General features: G+C 43.4%; 1 protein-coding gene across 2 annotated transcripts in view; it reads left to right on the top strand.

Annotated features, from left to right (window-relative positions):
* LOC146712742 (putative C-type lectin domain family 20 member A) overlaps positions 1-21,755 on the top strand; it is a 36,210-nt gene that overhangs the window by 12,946 nt on the left and 1,509 nt on the right. For both annotated transcript variants that reach the window (XM_085444263.1, XM_085444254.1), the window contains exon 4: positions 21,371-21,754. In XM_085444263.1, coding sequence (XP_085300389.1) covers positions 21,371-21,754 — 384 coding nt within the window. The remainder of the gene's footprint in view (positions 1-21,370; position 21,755) is intronic.

The raw sequence follows: 21,755 nt of genomic DNA on the forward strand, positions 1-21,755 counted from the left end.
GTAGCGCAGCTGGTTCAGCCACAAGATCAAACAGTGGCTTAGCTTTTGCAGAGCACCGCTCGATAAAATGATGGTAGTAGAGAACCATCCCCAGGAAGGATCTGGTTTTCCTTGCACATGGTGTCACCCCGTCAGACTCCATCAGGTCTGCTTCCTCCACATTGTCTATAGCCTGCACTTTACTTGGGTCTGTTTTCACACCCTCACCACATATGATGTGTCCCAGGAACTTCACAGACCGCTGAAGAAAGTGGCATTTCTTTGGTGCAAGCTTCAGGTTGTTGGCAGAAAGTCGTGAGAAAACCATCTGCAGACATTCAAGAGCCACCTGTTCGGATGGGGCATAGACCATAAGGTCATCCAGATAACACAACAAACTTGTGAAGTTCTCATCACCAAAAATGGACATCATCATTCGCATAAAAGTAGCAGGACTATTTGTCAGGCCTTGAGGCATCCTGTTATATTCATGAAGGCCAAATGGGGAGGAGAATGCCGTGTATTTTTTTGTCGTCCTCGTGGAGTCTGACATTGTAAAACCCCGATGTGAGATCCATTGTAGAAAAAAAAACATTCCCACCAAGTGCTGCGAGGGCGTCTGACTGATGAGGCAATGGATGTGCATCTTTAACTGTTCTTGCATTTAACCATCTAAAGTCATTGCATATGCGCAGGTCACCATTTGGCTTAACAACTAAGACAAGGGGGGATGAGAATTCACTCTGGGACTTACGGATTATCCCTGACTCCTCCATCTCATCTAGGGCAGTGCGAAGCTTCTCGTAATGGCATGGTGGGACCCGTCTGTATGGCAGTCTGAAGGGCTTGTCATCCACCAGGCGGATTCTGTGGACAAAGTCAGCAGCCTCACCGCAGTCCATTTTGTGCCTTGAAAAGATGGACTCATACTGCTCAATGAGTCGCAGCAGCCTATCTCTCCATTCTGGGGAAACTTCACAGGATGAGAGGTCCAGGTCCTGCAGGCCCAAATCACACAAGCGCTGTGACATCTCCGCTTCTGATCTCGGTGCGGGCGACGAGTTCTGTGTGTATTGTGAACTGGATTGAATTTGAATTTGGCTGCGGCGTGCAGCCCGGATCTCAGCTGACCCTTCTCACCCTGGACACAGTCTGTTTGACCTGCTCCCCTCAGGCAGGAGGCTCCGGTCCATTCGCACCAGAACCTCTCGCCACAAGAACAGTTTCTTCCCCTCTGCTGTTGGACACATGAACAATAACCACATGACTGTCCCCGCCACTAACACATGACCCTACGCTGTGTCACTGCATCATTTCATGTCTGGCACTGATCACCACCTGCACTCATGTATATATCTTTCTACGTAGCACTCATAATTCTTATTCTCATGTATATATCTCATGTATATCTCATGCACATATCTTTCTTTCTACATAGCACTTTAATTCTTATTGTCTGCACTGAAGCACCGCAGCAATTTCCTAATGTTGTAAACCTCAACATCTGGCAATAAACCCATTCTGATTCTGATTCTGATTCTGATTCTGATCAGGAGCAGGCAGCTTAGCCCACTCTAAATGTTCAGACAAGGGCTGCAAGGTGATGCGTCTCTTAAGCTTTGCAGTGCCAAAACTTGGAGGCATTGCTCTGCCACCACAGTCATCAGAATAGGACAGCAAAGTTGCCAAATGAGGAAAAGCATCATCCTGGGTACCAACAGTCATTTTTAACTGTGAAATAAGCCACTTTATCGCATTGCTGCCCAGAATCATGTCATCAGCCTGGCCCGGAACCACCAGAACAGGAATCACCACCTTAAAGCCATATATTGACACTGTAAGATCATACATAGCAGAAGGCGTAATGAGGTGACCCCCACAACCAACAATGACAACGTCTTCAGCTGAACGTCTCTCAATAGCAGGTATCGATTGTGAAAGTTTCTCATCAACTGTCTCACTTATGGTGCACGCCATAGATCCACTGTCCACTAATGCTTTAAGAACTTGTCCACCACTAGTAGTCACTGCAGAGTAGAATAAACTATCAGTGTTTGAGAGCCTATGCAAGCCCTGTGCAATCAGTGTTTTATTTGACAGGACAATGCCACTGTAAGTGGAATACAAAGTGTCATAATCATTAATATCAGTCACATCCAAGATGGGAGGCTTACTTGCTGGGTCTGCGCTGTCCTCCCCTCCACGCAGATCGTTCAGTTTCCCTGATGACCACTGGAAGGAGTACGCTTGCCCTCTGGGCAGTTACGTCTCGAATGACCAGGTAGGTGACACAGGAAGCACAATCTGTTTTCCCGACAGTGCGTGAGTGTGGAGTGGGAGCTATCTCTGCAGATGGAACATGGTGTGTCATCTAAGCCCGGTATTCTCGGCAGTCGGGCACTCTGTCGCCTGGCATTAGCTTGAGCATAGCCTGGGCCTTGAAGCAGCACCTTCTCTAGCATGCTGATCAACCTCTCAATAGCAGAGCCATCCTGACTCACAGCTGGCCTCTGCTCATGGTCAGCCAAACAAGGAGTACCGTTTGTGCTAACCTCTGCCTTATTCACATAGACACAGTTACCCGTCTGTGGAGGAGACCGGAACCCCTTACCCAGGTGATACTCATCCAGTACCTCTTGAACTTCACGAGCGGACCATTTATCACATGTTTTGGTTCTAAAAATAAGAGCCAAGTCCCTGCAGGGGCAGTGTCTGATGAACATGCGTGCAACCTCAGCCAGGGGCACAGACGAGCACTGGGTGGAACTAAAATGTTTGTGCAGAAGTCTGTAGATAGCTTGTGGATTACGCTGGACATCAATTCCACCATTCCTCACACCAAATTTCACAACATCTTTTGCCCTGCCTCTCAGATGCATCAAAATCTCCTCAGCTTGGTTTTCTGGAAGAATGGCACTCTTCTTTATGTAGCTCTGCATGGCTTCCTGCCACTCATCAACAGACAATGAGTCCGAACTCTCCCCCCGAAACACAGGTGAATGAATGCTTTATTGGCCATATGCAGGTTGCCCCACAGAGGAATAGGACCCCCCCCCCCCCCCCCCCGACTTATACACACAACAACAAAGACATCACATGGGAATACAGTCGGAGATCGGCAGCGTTGGGAGAATAACACTGAAAAAATTACACAACAATGGGAAAAGTACAAGAGGAAAAAAAGAGACCTCTTCACACGCTGGGCAACCTATGGGAGGACAGCATGAGAACAGGAAACAAAAAAAACTCCTCTGCACAGAGAGCACATTAATGTCCACATCACAACATCAGAGCACATGACAAGCCACAGGGGATGGATAGGGTGGTGGGGGGTAATCCGAAGGAACACAGCAGTCGTCCTGCACCATGCTATCATTTCAGCACGGCACACAGACCTGCTGTCTTCCCCCGCAGGAACAAGCATCGAAGGCGTTTGGAAGGGAGGGGGATGAGTGCGTGCTTATCAGTGTAAGTGTGTGTGTGTGCGTGTCCAGAGTTCAGCTGAGACAGTGTCCTTCGGCCTATCAGGCTAAGTAAACAGTCCTCCAGCCGATCCAGGTGTCCTTCATGGGATGGGAAGAATAGTCATCACACAGTCGTTATCAGGGAGTTGTTTTGGTGGGCTCCAGCCTTGGGCCTGAGCAGCTGGCGCCATGGTGTCCAAATGTAGAATATTGTTGATTTCTCCTTTATGCGAGCAGCGAATTTAGCACTCTGACACTGGGGCCTCGATTTCCCGTTGGAGCGCTGCGAGCCTCCCCATGATGGTATCAAGCTTCTGTTCCGTGGTGTTGTCATTCTTTTGATTCTGAGACCCCACAGCTGCAGTGAGCCGTTCTGCGATGTTATCCAACTTCCGCTCAAGGGTGTTATTGTGAGCAGGCCCCTCTCTGATGTATCCCATCATACGCTCAATGGTGTTAGTTTGAGTCTTCACGGCAGCTGTAAGCGTCTCCAAGGTGTTGACCATGCTGCGTTCGGTGTGGGAGGCCGCGCCTCGTCCCATCGCTTCAATTCCAGCGGTCAGCTTAGGGGGGGTTTGAACAGCTGGTTCCGCTCTCTTATTTCTCCGATAAGTCAGGGCCAAGCCAGCTCCGATCAGCAAGAACCCCGTTATCATGGTTCCGAATAGGTAAATATCCTCAGCGTCCTCGATAGACAGTCCCGCCAGGCACAAGATCCTCCAGGTCTGCCACCCATTCATCATGTATCCGGCAGGGAAAGTCCCTCCAGGGCACTCGGGCTCTCCCGAGCCCAGACTTCTCGTTGAGAAGAGGGTGTCAATAGCATTCAGAGACCAGTTGATCAAATCCATAATTCTCTGTTAGGTTTTAGAGAACGACAGTGAGAGACTGTTCCAGGGAAAAGTAGTGCACACGAGACAAGACAGGACACAAGAGGCTAAGCAGGGAAGATAAGGGGAAGGAGGAGAGGAGAAAAAGTGCGACCGCCTTCACAGAGAGCCAAAGAGAGAGGTGGGTCTTTAACCTGCCGTGGAGCCACCAGCTGGACTTGAGAGAGATCTAGTGAGCGGCTGGAGGGGAGATCTGTTGTTTCATGTGTCACCTCAGGACATGTATATGTAGCAGATGCAGGGCTCAAAGTGTGTGGCGTAGTCAGGTGTGACAGAATGCTATCAGCCAGGCGTTGCCCAATTTCCTGCACAATGTCGCTCATTTGGTCGACTAGACTCACATCAGTTACTGGGGGGTCTGAGGTAGATAACTTAGTGCACTGTACTGACTGCGACTCAGCCACAAGCTCACAAGAACTATCTGCTGCTCTATGCCCCACCCGACGGTCACCCAGTGAAAAAGGAACAGTTGTGAACCCTCTGCCCCTACCCACAACAAGGGGAGTCACATTTGGGGTGTCATTAGAGTCACTTAGATCCATATCTAGCAGAATATTAATAGAGCTAAGGTGGACTTAATACAATATGGCAATATACAAAGCCAATATAAAAGTATGTCCAACAGTCCCCAAAGTTTGATTCCGTTACCCAACAGACTAAACAATAAGGAAGCTGATGCTCCACGATGATGCTGCGACGAGAAGACACCAGCCCGATTCAGCAGCGTCACGAACGAGTCACGGCACCAATGTGACCTCTGTGTAGTGTCCTCTCTGGTCTGCATTCACAACAAAAAGGCAATGGTTAGAATGCTCTCTTTTTAATGTCGTGGGCAATCAGCACAAAACCTCGCAGGAATCCTCCATTATTCTGAGGATTACATTTCCACTTGCAATGTGATCGTATAGTAGTAAATTTATACAACCAAAATAGAAAAACTTCAACACCATTAACATTGCATGTTAAGTTTCCCAAATGAAAGGAATATAGAAATATATTTTAAATCTGTACATGAAACAATGTAAATTCTAAACAGTGTGGCACAGTCACATACCTGCATTCACAACAAAAAGGCAATGGTTAGAATGCTCTCTTTTTAATGTCGTGGGCAATCAGCACAAAACCTAAATGGGAAAGCGACAACAGAGTTAGCTAACTATGCTCCCATTTTGTTTCCTCTCCTCCCAATAAAGAAATCTCACATAAACGTGCACTCAGTTCAACATAAAGACTGGTGAAATGACCCGCAACGAATGATGTATAAACAACAAAAATAATCGGGTCAGACTGTATTACTTTAACAGCCTGCGATATGATTTTTCCTCCCCACGACATTTGCGCATTCCTTACCTCGCAGGAATCCTCCATTGTTCTGAGGATTACCCAGAATCCCTTGCCCTTTGTGAATATTGCAGGGTGACTTTTTCGACAGTAGGTGGCGCCAATGTCCCATTTAGCGGGATTTAACTTCAACTCTATTTAACTATGTTACATATATATATATATATATATACATATACATATATATATATACATATATATATATATATATATATATATATATATATATGTATATACATATACATATATATATATACATATATATATATATATATATATATATATATATATATATATATATATATACACATATATATATATATATATATACACATATATATATATATATATATAAAAAAAAAAACACCCAGCACGCCCCTGCGGGCGGTTTATTCTTCAAGCTCGGGTCCTCTACCAGAGGCCTGGGAGCTTGAGGGTCCTGCGCAGTATCTTAGCTGTTCCCAGGACTGCGCTCTTCTGGACGGAGATCTCCGATGTTGTTCCTGGGATCTGCTGGAGCCACTCGCCTAGCTTGGGAGTCACCGCACCTAGTGCTCCGATTACCACGGGGACCACCGTTACCTTCACCCTCCACATCCTCTCGAGCTCTTCTCTGAGCCCTTGGTATTTCTCCAGCTTCTCGTGTTCCTTCTTCCTGATATTGCTGTCATTCGGAACCGCTACATCGATCACTACGGCCATCTTCTTCTGTTTGTCTACCACCACTATGTCCGGTTGGTTAGCCACCACCATTTTGTCCGTCTGTATCTGGAAGTCCCACAGGATCTTAGCTCGGTCATTCTCCACCACCCTTGGGGGCATCTCCCATTTTGACCTCGGGACTTCCAGGTTATACTCGGCACAGATGTTCCTGTACACTATGCCGGCCACTTGGTTATGGCGTTCCATGTATGCCTTGCCTGCTAGCATCTTGCACCCTGCTGTTATGTGCTGGATTGTCTCTGGGGCATCTTTACACAGCCTGCACCTGGGGTCTTGCCTGGTGTGATAGACCCCAGCCTCTATGGATCTTGTGCTCAGAGCTTGTTCTTGTGCTGCCATGATTAGTGCCTCTGTGCTGTCTTTCAGTCCAGCTTTGTCCAGCCACTGGTAGGATTTCTGGATATCAGCCACCTCCTCTATCTGCCGGCGGTACATACCGTGCAGGGGCCTGTCCTTCCATGATGGTTCCTCGTCTCCCTCCTCTTTCTTGGGTTTCTGCTGCCTGAGGTATTCACTGAGCACTCGGTCAGTTGGGGCCATCTTCCTAATGTATTCTTGGATGTTCGTTGTCTCATCCTGGACTGTGGTGCTGACACTCACCAGTCCCCGGCCCCCTTCCTTCCGCTTAGCGTACAGCCTCAGGGTGCTGGATTTGGGGTGAAACCCTCCATGCATGGTAAGGAGCTTTCTTGTCTTTATGTCAGTGGCTTCTATCTCCTCCTTTGGCCAGCCTATTACCCCAGCAGGGTACCTGATCACGGGCAGGGCGTATGTGTTGATGGCCCGGATCTTGTTCTTACCATTCAGCTGACTCCTCAAGACTTGCCTGACCCTCTGCAGGTACTTGGTGGTTGCAGCTTTTCTAGCGGCCTCTTCATGGTTCCCATTCGCCTGTGGGATCCCCAAGTACTTGTAACTGTCCTCTATGTCTGCAATGTTGCCTTCTGGTAGTTCAATCCCCTCAGTTCTGACTACCTGCCCTCTCTTTGTTACCATCCGACTACACTTCTCCAGTCCGAACGACATTCCAATGTCATTGCTGTATAGCCTGGTAGTGTGGATCAGTGAATCGATGTCTCGTTCACTCTTGGCATACAGCTTGATTTCATCCATGTACAGGAGGTGGCTGACAACTGCTCCATTCTGTAGTCGGTATCCGTAGCCAGTCTTGTTAATGATCTCACTGAGGGGGTTCAGGCCTATGCAGAACAGCAGTGGGGACAGAGCATCTCCTTGGTAGATCCCGCACTTGATGGTGACTTGTGCTATGGGCTTGGAGTTGGCCTCTAGTGTTGTACGCCACATCCCCATTGAGTTCCTGATGAAGGCTCTTAGGGTCCCATTGATCTTGTACAATTCTAGGCATTCCAGTATCCAGCTGTGGGGCATTGAGTCATAGGCCTTCTTGTAATCAATCCAGGCAGTGCACAGGTTGGTCAGTCTGGTCTTGCAGTCTCGGCTGATTGTTCTGTCTACCAGTAGCTGGTGTTTTGCGCCTCTGGTATTCTTGCCAATTCCTTTCTGTGTCCCGCTCATGTATTGACCCATGTGCCTGTTCATCTTAGCCGATATGATGCCTGACAGGAGCTTCCATGTAGTACTGAAGCAGGTTATTGGTCGGTAGTTGGAGGGGACCGGTCCCTTCTTGGGGTCCTTGGGGATCAGGACCGTCCGGCCTTCAGTTAGCCATTCCGGGTGTCTCTCGTTAACTAGCAGCTGGTTCATTTGTGCTGCCAGACGCTCGTGGAGTGCAGTCAGCTTCTTCAGCCAGTAGGCGTGAACCATGTCGGGCCCTGGTGCTGTCCAACTCTTCATACTGGAGACCCTTTCTTGGATATCTGCCACTGTGATGGTTACTGGACCCTGTTCAGGGAGGTCGCTGTGGTCAGCCCTCAGATCCTCTAGCCACTGAGCATTGCCGTTATGGGTTGCATCCTTCTCCCATATGCTCTTCCAGTATTGCTCCGTCTCCAGCCTTGGTGGTGCTGTTCTCTTATTGTTCCCTTGCCACTGAGAGTACACCTTTGCTGGTTCTGTGGAGAACAGCTGGTTTATTCTCCTGCCTTCTATCTCTCTGGTGTACCTCCTCAAGCGGCTGGCCAAGGCTGTGAGTCTTTGCTTGGCAGTTTCCAAGGCCTCAGGTATGGACAGCTTGCTGTATTTCTTAGGCACCTTATTTGTCGCACCTTTCTGCAACTCCGTTAGTTGGCTAACCTCCCTCCGTGCTACTTTGATCTTGCCCTCTAGCCTCCTTCTCCATGGAGGGTACTGCCCCTTGTCGCTGTTCAACTTGTAGCCAAGCATCTCACTGATCACTGCTGCCGTATTGTAGATCAGCTTGTTAGTGTCGGTAATCGTGGTTGTAGGTATTGCCCGTAGTGCTGCATTAACATATATATATATAAAATATAAAATAAAATAAATATATATAAATATATAAATATATATAAATATATATATATATATATATATATATATATATATATATATATATATATATATATATATATATATATATATATTTTGATAAACAAAAAAAGTGATGTTCCAAAAATGTTGTAATGGTTGCACTAAACATAGTTGTTGCATTTTGAGTACAGAGAAGAGAAAAAGAAATACAATTAAAATATAAAAAATATAAAAATATAGCTCATTCACCAGCAGGGCCTTCTTTTATGCAGTGATATGAAAAAGAAACTTCAATCAAATGTGTTGAACGGAGAAATGTGATAAACTAAATATTATATAAACTAAAAGGACAGAAATCTCTGTAAAAATGTAAGATAAGAAAGTAAAATATCTCAATAATCTAGGTAATATAACTATAACAAATTATTTTTGCTTTTTACTTTCTGCCTCTGATAAACCTCCATTAAGCATGACTATTGTTAAGGTTCAAAATATTGGGGATGGAGACAAGAGAAAAAACCACAATAACAACACTGGTCCGGCCGGGTTGAGTCAAACGATGATTTAATGATCACACACGTGGGAGATGGACACTGATGCAGACAGCCTCAAAATCTCAAAATGGTGGAGCATTGCTCAAACTTTTATAACCTCTGGTGCCTCCACCTTATCATAAAAAGCCTAAACATTCACATGCTCTCTCTCACACAGCGCCTAAGCTACGACCTTGGCTCCCTGTTTATCTGCTCCTGCTGAAATGGGGCAGAAAACTCCAGCACACTCTGTTCTCTTCTACTCAGACAAATTAGACAATAACCTTCTGCGAACAGTATTTCTTATAACTCAGCAATATAATGCATCATAAAACAATATCATTCATTCACAACAAGTCAGCAATTCAATGTAATGCAAATCAGCTTAACTAATGCAATAGTTATCAGCTTCTTCCAATTCAGGAGAACAATGCAAACCAAAACTACATAATAATTCACAATCTTTAATTAGGGGTATAACATGGCATAAAATAATATCATAATTTTACAATTCCCCCTGATGAGGTCATTAGAATAATGACCTCACAAACACCCTGTAGCCCAGTGTGGCCGGGTTCATCTCTTCTCACTCCTGAGGTCCTTTGTCCCCCTGAGGGGCAAACCATATGTAAGATGACCTCTGTGTTTGCGCAAGTCAGGTGCAAGACAAACTATTACTACAAGGATAGCAGGTCCAGATGACACTCCCCTGTTCTCCCACAGCTTTATTTGGTGTTCCCTGATACCATTCAGACGTAGACTAGAACCTCTGTCCGAAGAGCTCTTAACCTTTATTTTATTGCTGCAGCTACCAGTGTCGTCCAGATGGGTGATCCTCTGCTCTTAATTCTTCCGCCTTAGGGGTTAGACAACCTTTCAGTTGTAACACAGATCAGGGGATTATTCTGCTCCGATTTCAAACAACGATCTGTGTATTCTCCAGAAAAAGGAACAGGAAGGTGTCCCCTTTTTTGCCCAAAAGCCTCTCGAACTTCGTTGGTCTGGTGTTCCCGGATTTCCGCCAACCCCTTCATGGTTATTGCTGTGTTTATGGGATCCATCCTTTTGTGGTGACTAGCTGGAGCCCAAACGCCATGACCCTTGGACCCAGTTGATGTCTCGGCAGTCACTGTGTCTGACTCTGCTACGGAGGATCCTCGCATCTCTGTGACCTCGTCTGGTGTCTGTTCCTTTCTCTGTAAGAGACAGAAAACCAAAACACCTCTCTTCCTAACCCTAATAATCTAATGTTCTTATCTACTGACCTTCTAGTGATTCAGAATTGGTCTAAAACATTCAGAATGTCCCAGGGACTTATTCTAATCATATCTTATGTGTGTGGAAGCAGTGTTTGCATTTAGCCCTCCGCACTCAAGGCATTTCTTACACTTTATCAGTCCGGACAGTCACGCCGAACGAAGCTTCTGACCTTCAAAAGGCCAAGTGCCAACTCGTTATAAGCACATTTGCAAGGTGTGTCTGAAAATTATTGAAACCCCTCTTTTTAACAAAAGACAAAAAATTAACAAATCTTCTAAACGCTATTCAGTTCATTTCAATGAGTAATGATTAAACATGAAAGTGATAGTTTATGCTTTTTCACTGATTCTCTAAAAGGTCCGTCTTCTCGGACCGCTATTAGCTTAAGCTTTACCATTCCTAAATTATTAAAGACACAAATGAAGTTATAAAATGTTCAAATAATCCTTGTTTGATGTTAAAGCTCAACCTTCCCCCCCCTTTTTTGACACATTCCAATGTGTCAAATCAACGGAGCTAGAACATTCAAAAAAGTTAGGCAGCTACAAAGTTTCCCAGACTCTTAAGGTGATCCGCGTGTAACGTTCTGACTCAGGTATTTAATATTTTAATAAATCTCGTTTAATTAACTGCCACTATTTAAACTAACCTTAAAGACATAATTGAAGAAAAGATCACAAAGAATAACATGATATCAGTGTTTTGTAAGCGCGTGCGGCCTTCTATGCTCGAAGCCTTTTCCCTCAATAGATCAGTCAGACATTCGCGCTGACTTTTAACCCTTATTAACCCTTATTAACTTGAGCACAACTCTACAATGAGCAACAAGTTGCAATATGTATAAAAATGATCATGGTTACACCTGCAATGAAAAATTATATCATTATCCTAACACCTGTAAATAGAAGATTCATCAGAGGTTATAACAATCACAGGAACACAGATGTTAGTATAAGGTCAAAAACTTCAATAAATGATCATCGATGCAATGTTTGTTGCATGATTCTCATACAATAATAATGCTGACATTGAAAATAACAGTAAAACACCCCCTTTTGTCCCGTTTCACTTGACACCTAAACGTTTATAAATGCCTCTTTAATTCTTGATTTTATTTCCCCCTTTTCTCCCCTTACTGACCACAGCAGGGGGATCTTAGTTTTGAATCAGCCATGAATCCAGCTCACCTGATTCATCAGTGAGCTCCACCATCACTGGCGTCTGACAGGGTGGCGCTGCATACTCTTCCTTTAATATCACTATTTTCAACCTGTTAATGAGAGTGTTTAAACCTGAAGTCGACTACGTCCACAACAAGTCAATACAGCTGTAAATGAGGCCAATTATCAATCTATTACCAATCAATAACAACAGATAACTTCTATTTTATGCATGCTTTTAATCAACCACTCACCCAGAGGATCTCCAATCCCAGGAAATGCCTTCTCCTCCTTTAATGAGTCTGTCCTCCTTCCATGCCCTGGTAACTGGTCCATCCAGAGCCATATGATCTCAAATATACATACAACAAGCCAAACCACACCTTGGTCACACCAACCCCTTTCCACCCCCAAGATGTCCAATGCCATCCTAGTATGGACTGTCAAAAGTGGCTTTAACGCTGACTGTTCTGACAATCCATTTTATAACGTTCCTGGTCAGATTTGCCAATCTCTGCACCAGAGTTTTAAACGTTTCGCCATTTTCATTAGGTTTTATCTTTTATTTAGTTTCGACTCCAGATTTTCAATTTTTTGCCAGTTGTAATTAGTTTTTACCAATTCTTTGCTAGTTTAGTCTAGTTTATATTTTCTGAAAATCCTTAGTTTCAATTTAGTTTTATTTGTGTTTTGCAAAAGTTAAGTGTAACAAAATCTCAGTTCCATCATATCAGTCATGCTCTTCTAATTATCCTTGGGTGTTGAGACTAATAACTATTAACTCTTGCCGCACCGAGTGGTCCTAATTTTGGTTAAAGTTAATTGATAACCTTTTGAAGGCGATTGTTTCACACCTTTATTTAGATGTCCCAGTCCTGTTATCTCGGGATACATCACGCTGCCTTATCTGGGGTTAGCTATTTTCTTGGGATGCGAGTTAAGTGGGTGAGCTCTTCAACGAGGGGGAGCGTGCTCCCCCTGATGAGGTCTTCTAGGTAAGCTAGGTTAACCTTCTTGTGTGAGCTTTTCAAGTGCACTTTTAAAGTTTGTGGGATTTTTTGTTTTATAAATGTCCCTCAAGACCCCCTGATGACCCAGTAATTCATTTTTGCGCACTGTAGTACACATTTAGTTTTTGCTTGTAGCTCTCATACTCTACTTGCCACTCCTCTAAGTCCTGATGTTTCTTAGAGAGGACAACAGAACCTTTAAAATTATATCCCATGTGTGGGGGTGTGGCCTTGCCAATTGTTTTTCCCACCTTTTCAAAATGGCTGACGTGCCCACAAGCACATTTTATGGAAGAAAGAAAGGTAAGCTTGATATTTACAATTAAAATGTTTTGTTAAACTCAGATTTTTATTTTATTCAAAAAATAAACATCTGGTAAATAATTTCAGGGGTCTTTAAGAATTAGGCTCATTTACTTTCACAGGGAACATGACTAATTTATTAATGTGTGCTCTACACATTGGGACTTTATATTTATATTTATTTCACTTTTTCCTAATACCCAACTTTTGACAAAGGCGGAGAGAATTCTTAACACAATTATTAAGGGAGATTCAAACATAGATTTTTCAAAATATGAGAGGGTCAGGACCCACTAAAAGCCACACAAAGATTATCGAGATGCAGTGGCAGATGTAATAGAGAAAGACACAGGGCCACCTGAAATCTGTCGTCCTATCTGGTGCAAAACCAACATGTAATAGAATCTGGAATTTTGATTTTGAGTTAAAAATAAAATATGGGTAAAATGCAGAAATCTTTTCCAGTAAAGTAAAAAAAATAAGTGTCGCAATTATAGTTAAATCCATAACACCTAATTGTTTCTACGAGATCACGTCGTTGCTGAGAGTTATCAGTGATCTCAATGTGTGAAAGGAACTCACAGTATCTGGGGTTTAAGCTCCTCTTGGCTGAGAAACCTGGGACAAACATGTGAACAAGACCTGAATAATACCAGTAATGAAGACTTCTCTCCAAAGATCAATAAAAGGAAGCCCCAATCTGATGAGAGTCTAGCAAAATATGGTTCACTCCACTTGCCTGAAATGGTTAGCAGTCCAAGGCATTTCAGTTGTAGAATGATTGGGTACAACAATGAAACAGATGTGAGATGAGGGAAGTGCCAAATGTTCCTTTGTGTCTCCAAATAAATCAGTACTTACTCAGATATCCTAAATAAATTGACTTTTGTGAAATAGAAAGGTCAGTGCCATCACTTATTCCTAAACCAATAGTTTACAGCTAGTGAAGTGTCAGTGACTTCTGGGTTGGTCCCTGATCTTCATCTTATGAGATTGTTATTTTAATAACACTTGATTCATTTAAAAGAAAAAAGAAAAAAAAAGAAAAAAGAAAAAACGAAAATATTTTCTCCCTGTTTTTTCTTATTCTCTGGGTCTCAGGAGGACATTACGTCCCTCTCCACTACAAGACTCTTGTTATGTCTACAAAACAATCATATTAAAATCATCCTCAATTCTATTCTGGCGCTGTCTCCCGACTTTTTCTGACCAGATTCTGCGGGTGAACGGAGCAGCAACACAGACGACTCGACTAACGTACTCCCTTAATTTCACTATAGCAGGGCACGCACACATCAATGCAACCAAACACATTTTGCTATAAATCTAGTTAATTTTAGTTAGTTTTGTGAACATTCAGTACAGTTTTAGTTAGTATTTCTTTTTTTTTGATTTTATTACCGTTAACGCAAATTCTTTCCACTTCTACTTTTCGTTATTTCATTTGTTGTCTTTAATAATAATAATCTCCTCTGCACCCTTGAATAAACACCATTAACATGATCAACCTTTTGCTGCTTGTTACTTCACCATCTTATTGAATCAAATACTTCATGCTTATGTGGTTTACGACATTATATTTATCTAAATCTCCACTTTGTGTCTAAATGTTTGAAGAATTTTTGAGGGTCAAATTTTGAGAATTTGACCATAGTGAAAGTTATGGCATTATCACCCCCTTTGGGGATTACCTGTTTCCAGTTTTGATGATATTCCTCCCCGTTCTTTATTTTTTTCAAGTACCCCTCTTCGGTGGCGAGAAACTGTTGGTGTGATCAAGCGGGTGCTGTAAAAACAAAAGCTCAGGACAGAACAGTCACCAGTCATGTACTTCATTCAAAATTAACAAATATTAAGCTTCATATTGATCCTCTGAGTGTAATGGTACATTTTAATTTGCACTTCTAAAAACAATATTTTCTTTATTTTACTCTTGTTCTTGTGCAGCACCACCCCTCAGCACATGCCCCTGTTATTTTATCTTACTTTTAAATTGTTGACTACTTCAAGAGAGCGCCTAAAAGACGGGGACCAGTGTTTATCATTACATATCTCCATTTTGAGTGTGGCTGTCTATCATTCCCCTCTTATTCATAGACCTCGGTGGAGGGTTTTTTGTTTGTTTGTTTTTTTTTTCTAAAATTAATTGACTCTCTATAGTGACCCACTATGGTTAATAATAACATGCTCAGTCATGAGTGGGATCAAACCTTTTCTTCACTTTAGCATTTAATATTCCCAACAATATAATGTAATACCTTAATTAAAACACAGCTACTAAAACACAATTTCCTTAATGCAAACATCAGTAGCTCAAAATTAGCAACCAAAGGGTTCAGTCTGCAGTTCACACTGCTGTGAAGCTACAGCTCTTTAGTCTCTGTCATTCTTCTGTTCTTGCAGACAAAACAAAGCAAAACAAAACATCCACCCTTCTTTTACAGGCTGGGTGAATTGTCTGTGGACATTCAATAATCCTAAAGTCAGCACCGTTTTTGTCTCAGTATCAAGTCAGTTAAACTTTTAGTCGTCAGTCCATGACTTTTAGTCGTCAGTCATATGCATACATCCACACACATTCATACCAAAAGTTGCTGATAATGGAGTCTCACGCGCAGCCTATTCGAGGCTCCATCACCAGCAAGATGACGTCATCATTTTAAAGGAAACAGCTCCTTGTTTGTTTTTCCTTCTTTGGACTGGATTGACTCGCTGCAATCCTTTTAGGCTTCAGGATCAGTGTCCCATATAAGTCAATTTTCTCCCAAGCTCATTATAATCATGGAGAAAAAATACTTTGCGACTGTTTTCAATAAGAATATTTTATAGCGCTTTAAAGTTCAATCTCTCAGGCCTGGATTAAAGAGCTGATTTGTTAAATCAGGAACTCACAAAATACCAAAATATCACCACCGGTGGATCACACCTCTCAGATGTTCTTATCTCAGTGCACAGTAACAAAAGCAAACACAGACGTAACCAATTAAACACTCATATAATAACAGATACTGGGGCCCATTGCAAACATGTCCAAAATTCAAACCATCTTTCTCTCTCTTAGAGAAAGAGAACAATCCAAACCTCACTGATAGAATCAACCTAGTGTCAAACAAAACCCAAAGATCAACCAAAACTCCTTTTTGCACCAACAAAACATGTTGGATTTACTTGACTCAATAGTGGACACTAGTTACACACCAACTCTTTACCTTGGCAAAAACGTAAACAACTAAGTTGAATAAACACAACCTTTTCATAATCTCTTCGAAATAAAACTCACACCATTCATTCATCATTTTCGCTCTGTACCACTGCTCCTTGTTAGACTGTGTGAAGCACAGTAAACAATTCAGTGGAGGCTTTGAGCCATAAACAGACATCACGCACAGACATTGTTTTCATTATCAAAGTGCTTCAGACCATGTCCTCTAAATCTACACAAATGCCCTCTGCGTGGCATGAAATACATTTAAGCAGTAAATAATCAATCAGTTCTTGCTGTTGTAACCAACTCCGTATTTGGATGTTTGTGTGCAGCATTTGTTAGTAAAGCATTCTTCATTGCATCAGCGTGTGTGTGTGTGTGTGGATCACTTCTCAGTTCATTGAATCAACATTTTAATTTGTGTGTGTGTGTGTGTCATTTCTCCCTCAATCAACGAGTGCATATGTTCATATGTATGTTTCTTTTCACTCTGAGTCGGTGCATGTAGATGTGTGTGTTTGTGTGGGTGTTTGTGTTCATCACTTTCCTGTTGTAGTGTTCTGGGTAAACCACGGCCTGAAGCGTGCCCTGGGTCCTGCCCTCCTCCTTTTCAGTCTGTTTGCATCCATTGGTGCTGCTGCTCAGAGTTCTGTCCATACTGGTTCTGGCCCCAATTGAGGCAGTCCTTTTCTCCAGTGTCCAGCATCTTCTCCTTATTTCGCTCCTCCTTAACTTGACCCTTTTGCTTCGGTCTTCCTTCAGGGTTTTGATACGCAGCTCAATTGTCTGGATGTCCGTTTGTTGCTTGCAGAAGTACGACTGCTGTCCGTTTGTTTGCAGGTGGAACGGCTGACATCCAGAAGGTGTATAGGAGAGTCTGCAGCTTCCACCTCCCCAGTGGAAGACCTCAACCTTTGTTCTGTTAGTTTAACACAGGCCTCAAGGCTCTCTGGGATCCCTTCTTGCACTCTCAAGCCCACGGCTGAGGTCGTAGTCGTGGTCCCATTCCACGGGAATGGAGTCCATGGTTGTTTGGGTGTCTCGGCCCGAGCGTTCAGTCCAGAGCTGGGCAGCCCAGGACGCTGAGCGATCGGAGGACGGCAGAGGCGACAGGAAGCCATCCCCCTAACGTTCGCTCCATAGCAGACCGGACAAATCACACTGCTCATCTAGCTCCAGGATGCTCCGGCCTGATTTCAAGTCCGGTGTCTAGGACTCCAAGCCTGATGGGTTCGATTTTCAGCTAGCTCCTCCTGGGCCATGCTCAGTTTCTGCTCTGATGCCTCGAGGTCTTATTGAGGGCAGAAACCTCAGAGTCTTTTCCGTAGAAATCAGATTTAAGTCCATTGATGTTTTCCTTGCTTTGCTCCACGGCCTTTTGCGGCTCTGCTGTTCGGCTCTTCTCAGAGGTCAGCTCCTGGCCGAGCCCCGACACCTGTGCCTTCAGCTTATTTTCTCCTGGTGTTTTGTCCATTCTGAGGTGACCTCAGTTACTCCTCCTGTCCCTGGCACGCCCTTTTTGCTGCCCGATGGTCATTGTTGGTCCGTCACTGTCCTGCACAGTTTTAATGCAGAGTGGTTAAGGTCAGCATGGTTTTGCTCGGCCTCACTTTTCATCTGGGCTTGATGGGCGTCTCGTCACAGCTCTGTCAGCTGAAGCTGTCTTTTTCCATATGGCAAGAATGTAAAGAGTGTGTGAGAGGGGTGTGTCCAATCAGGCACAATGCTGGTGGCTTTGCGAGTGCCTCGTTTTCCAAATCCAGATGTTTATTTGTCACGTACACAGCAACAGAGAGAACAGTCTGTTGTTGGGATGGCTGAGGTCCTTCACCATCTTCCTGGTCTTGGTCCAGCACCGCCTGCTGTAGATTGAGTGCAGGTCAGGGTGCACCGAGCGGATGGTGCGCTCAGCTGATTGCACAACCCTCTGTAGTGCTTGTCTGTCCGGCATGGTGCTGTTCCCGAACCAGACAGTGATATAGCTGCTCAGGATGCTCTCAATAGTTCCTTTATATAAGGTGGTCGGTGGTGGGAGCCGGGCCTTTCTCAATCTTCTCATAAAGAAAACACGCTGACAGAAATCTCCCCGTGTAGTGAAACGGGCCTTGGATTACCGCTCTCCATCTCTGCTGCATGAGATCGTTTTCCTGCAGCACTGTTGACATTTTCAAGTTGTTGTTGCGGGTTCAGCTGCTTTAGCATTTAGTCAGGGTCACATCAAAGATGGTAGAGGAGAGAGCAAAGATGGTAGAGGGGAGAGCAGGAGTCCAGGGTCAGCCTCGGCTTTTCCGGGCCGACAAAGCAGCCTGTAATCAAGCATAAAGAGAAAAAACAAAACAAAACAAACGAACAGGAAAATCATGTTGTATTGGCTGTGTTACTCAGAGAGGGGAAAAACAACGGGACCAGGCCCTGTGTCAGCCTTCTCTCCCCCTTTTTTTTTTTTTTTTTTTTTGTTTTTTTTTCACCATATAATCCTCTCATAACCCACCAAGCTGACAGGACAACACAGGTACATGTTAAAATTCTTAAGATCATGTTTAAAGCACAAAAATGGAATTTTCTTTCATTCAGTAATCACTTGTATTAATCAATCAGAAGAAAACATGTCACAATTTGACTTTTATTAACCACTAAATTTGTCGTGTAATCACTGGTTGTGATTTTTTTTTTTTTTTTTTTTTTGAAGTTAAGTTGTTGTCCTGCAACCCAGAGGGTTTATTTGTTAGTAGTGGATAAACTTTATTGTGTAACGGCGGGTGTATGTTAAGTTTCACTGCTTTAAACTTGCTGGAAAATCTTCACGTGTTCATGGGTGTAAGCTGTTTCTTCATTGCGTGTATGTGCGTTTGTACATGGGCTAATTTAACGTTTTTTCTCAAACGAGGCATTTCTCTAGCACGTGCCTCTCTCTCACATTTCTCTGCTTGTGTGTGTTTTTGTTTCACCTTCTTGTTGTGATGCTCCAGGCGCCTTCCCAACCTCCACAAGTGTGTTGGCCGCAATTTTATGTGTAAAACTTCTCTTAATTTCTCCTTTAATTCTCTGCTAGCTGCTGTCTTTTCCACAGCTGCTGATTCTTGCTGATTTTGTGTCCATTACTATAATTTTGCTTCGGCCGCCGTGCTTGTGGGGGCAGTTGGTCCAGCCCCATAGCCACCTGTATCAACACACTGAGAGATTTATTTAATATCATTTTCATTACTGTTAAATAGACTAGCAGGCAAGACGCCCACCTTTGCACTGCAGACTACATGCCAGTCTCCCAACACACTCCTCTCTGAGTTTCAGCTTTAAACTCCAACATCATTCACACCCCAGTCATTCAACACCTTATTTGTAGTATCATAATCAGCAAAATCAGCGTTTTACTTACAGGCATGTATCATTGTTTGCAAATCAAAATTATAAAACTCAAAAACACGCTAAACAGGAAGCAAAGTCCTCTGTGCGCGTCACAGCTCATTTGCATGTTCACACACCGTCTAAAAATAGCTCGCAGCGCTGCAGTGCGCTGTCGTCACACACAGGGTCACACAAAGCTCAGACAAAACTCTTCTATTTTATATTACAAAGACGTCTTATACTTACAATCACTGACAGGCCTGACAGATTCAGCACCTAACAAATTTCGACAAATTTAAGTTAACGGGTCCAACCGAAGAAAGCTTCACTTTTTTGTAATCAATTAAACAGTATCTGTTACTTCTGGGAACAGTTTCTGACCTAACTTCTAAAATCCCTAACTCAATTTAACTTTGTCCAAACAAGCACATGACACCGTTTTAAACGATGAGGAGTCTCGGTAACTCCTAGCTTATTTCGGGATGCCCTGTACCCCACAGTTAAACCAAAACTGAACTACCCCTGTTCGCCGACAGGTCAAGACCGCGCGTCCACGGCCAGGAGGGAGCGTAACCTCCGGGCTATGTGCTTCTTAGCATCTTCCAGTGCCGTCCTATAATAATTTTAACCTAACCGATTTTGAAAAATTTTACCATAACGGGTCCCACCGAAGAAAGATAACTTTTTTACGACCAATTAAACAGTCTCTGTTACTTCTGGAACAGTTTCTGTCCTAATTTCCCTACCAAACTACCTGAGCCTTCAGCTCAATATCCAGGGACTCAAACCCAACATTATTACTTTCATATTTCTTCAACTTCATTAAACATTCTTAAGCAACTTTAACTGCATACCACACGGTGATTCTCAACAAAATCAAAACAGACACTCTACCAGTAATTTCAGTGAGTAGACTTTAATTTAGTCATATCCAATTTGGCACATTTTGGAAATAATTCAACAGGTAGTGCCTTACCTTTAGATAAGCCGGCTTTTGTCCACTCACATCAGACCACTGGCTCGTGCCTGTCCGTTCGACAACCTCGGACCGTCCAAACTTTTAAATTCCACCCCAATACCACAGGACGAGCCCCCAAGCTGTTAAGGTTCAAAATATTGGGGATGGAGACAAGAGAAAAAACCACAATAACAACACTGGTCCGGCCGGGTTGAGTCAAACGATGATTTAATGATCACACACGTGGGAGATGGACACTGATGCAGACAGCCTCAAAATCTCAAAATGGTGGAGCATTGCTCAAACTTTTATAACCTCTGGTGCCTCCACCTTATCATAAAAAGCCTAAACATTCACATGCTCTCTCTCACACAGCGCCTAAGCTACGACCTTGGCTCCCTGTTTATCTGCTCCTGCTGAAATGGGGCAGAAAACTCCAGCACACTCTGTTCTCTTCTACTCAGACAAATTAGACAATAACCTTCTGCGAACAGTATTTCTTATAACTCAGCAATATAATGCATCATAAAACAATATCATTCATTCACAACAAGTCAGCAATTCAATGTAATGCAAATCAGCTTAACTAATGCAATAGTTATCAGCTTCTTCCAATTCAGGAGAACAATGCAAACCAAAACTACATAATAATTCACAATCTTTAATTAGGGGTATAACATGGCATAAAATAATATCATAATTTTACACTATTTATATTGTATTTTCAGTCTTTTTCAGTGGTTTGTCTAACAGCCCAGTTTCCACAATAAAAACTTTTTATGTTTCTCAGGAGGACTTTCCACTCTTCCTCCCCACTCCAGAGAATACCACTTTGTGAACCAGCTGATGACCTGGACTGAAGCTCAGAGTTACTGCAGAGAACACTTCACTGACTTGGTCACCATCTACAACAGCAACATCAACCAACTGCTTCTCTCAGTTTCACCAAGGATCAATACTTGGGCTTGGATAGGCCTCTATGATGATCGTTACAGCTGGAAGTGGTCCATGGAGGGAAAACTTTTTTATGTTGGCAGCACACATGAGTTTCTGATCTGGGCTAACGGTCAACCAGACTGTGTAAATGCAAAGGAATACTGTGTGGCTCTTCAGGGACAAACACAGATGGATGATAGACCCTGTGGAGATTCTTACCCTTTCCTGTGTTACAATGG

The sequence above is a fragment of the Copadichromis virginalis genome, linkage group LG3 (assembly GCF_057382275.1).
Source record: "Copadichromis virginalis isolate Kocher_CV1m ecotype Utaka linkage group LG3, C_Virginalis_male_GT1.1, whole genome shotgun sequence".
NCBI lineage: Eukaryota > Metazoa > Chordata > Actinopteri > Cichliformes > Cichlidae > Copadichromis > Copadichromis virginalis.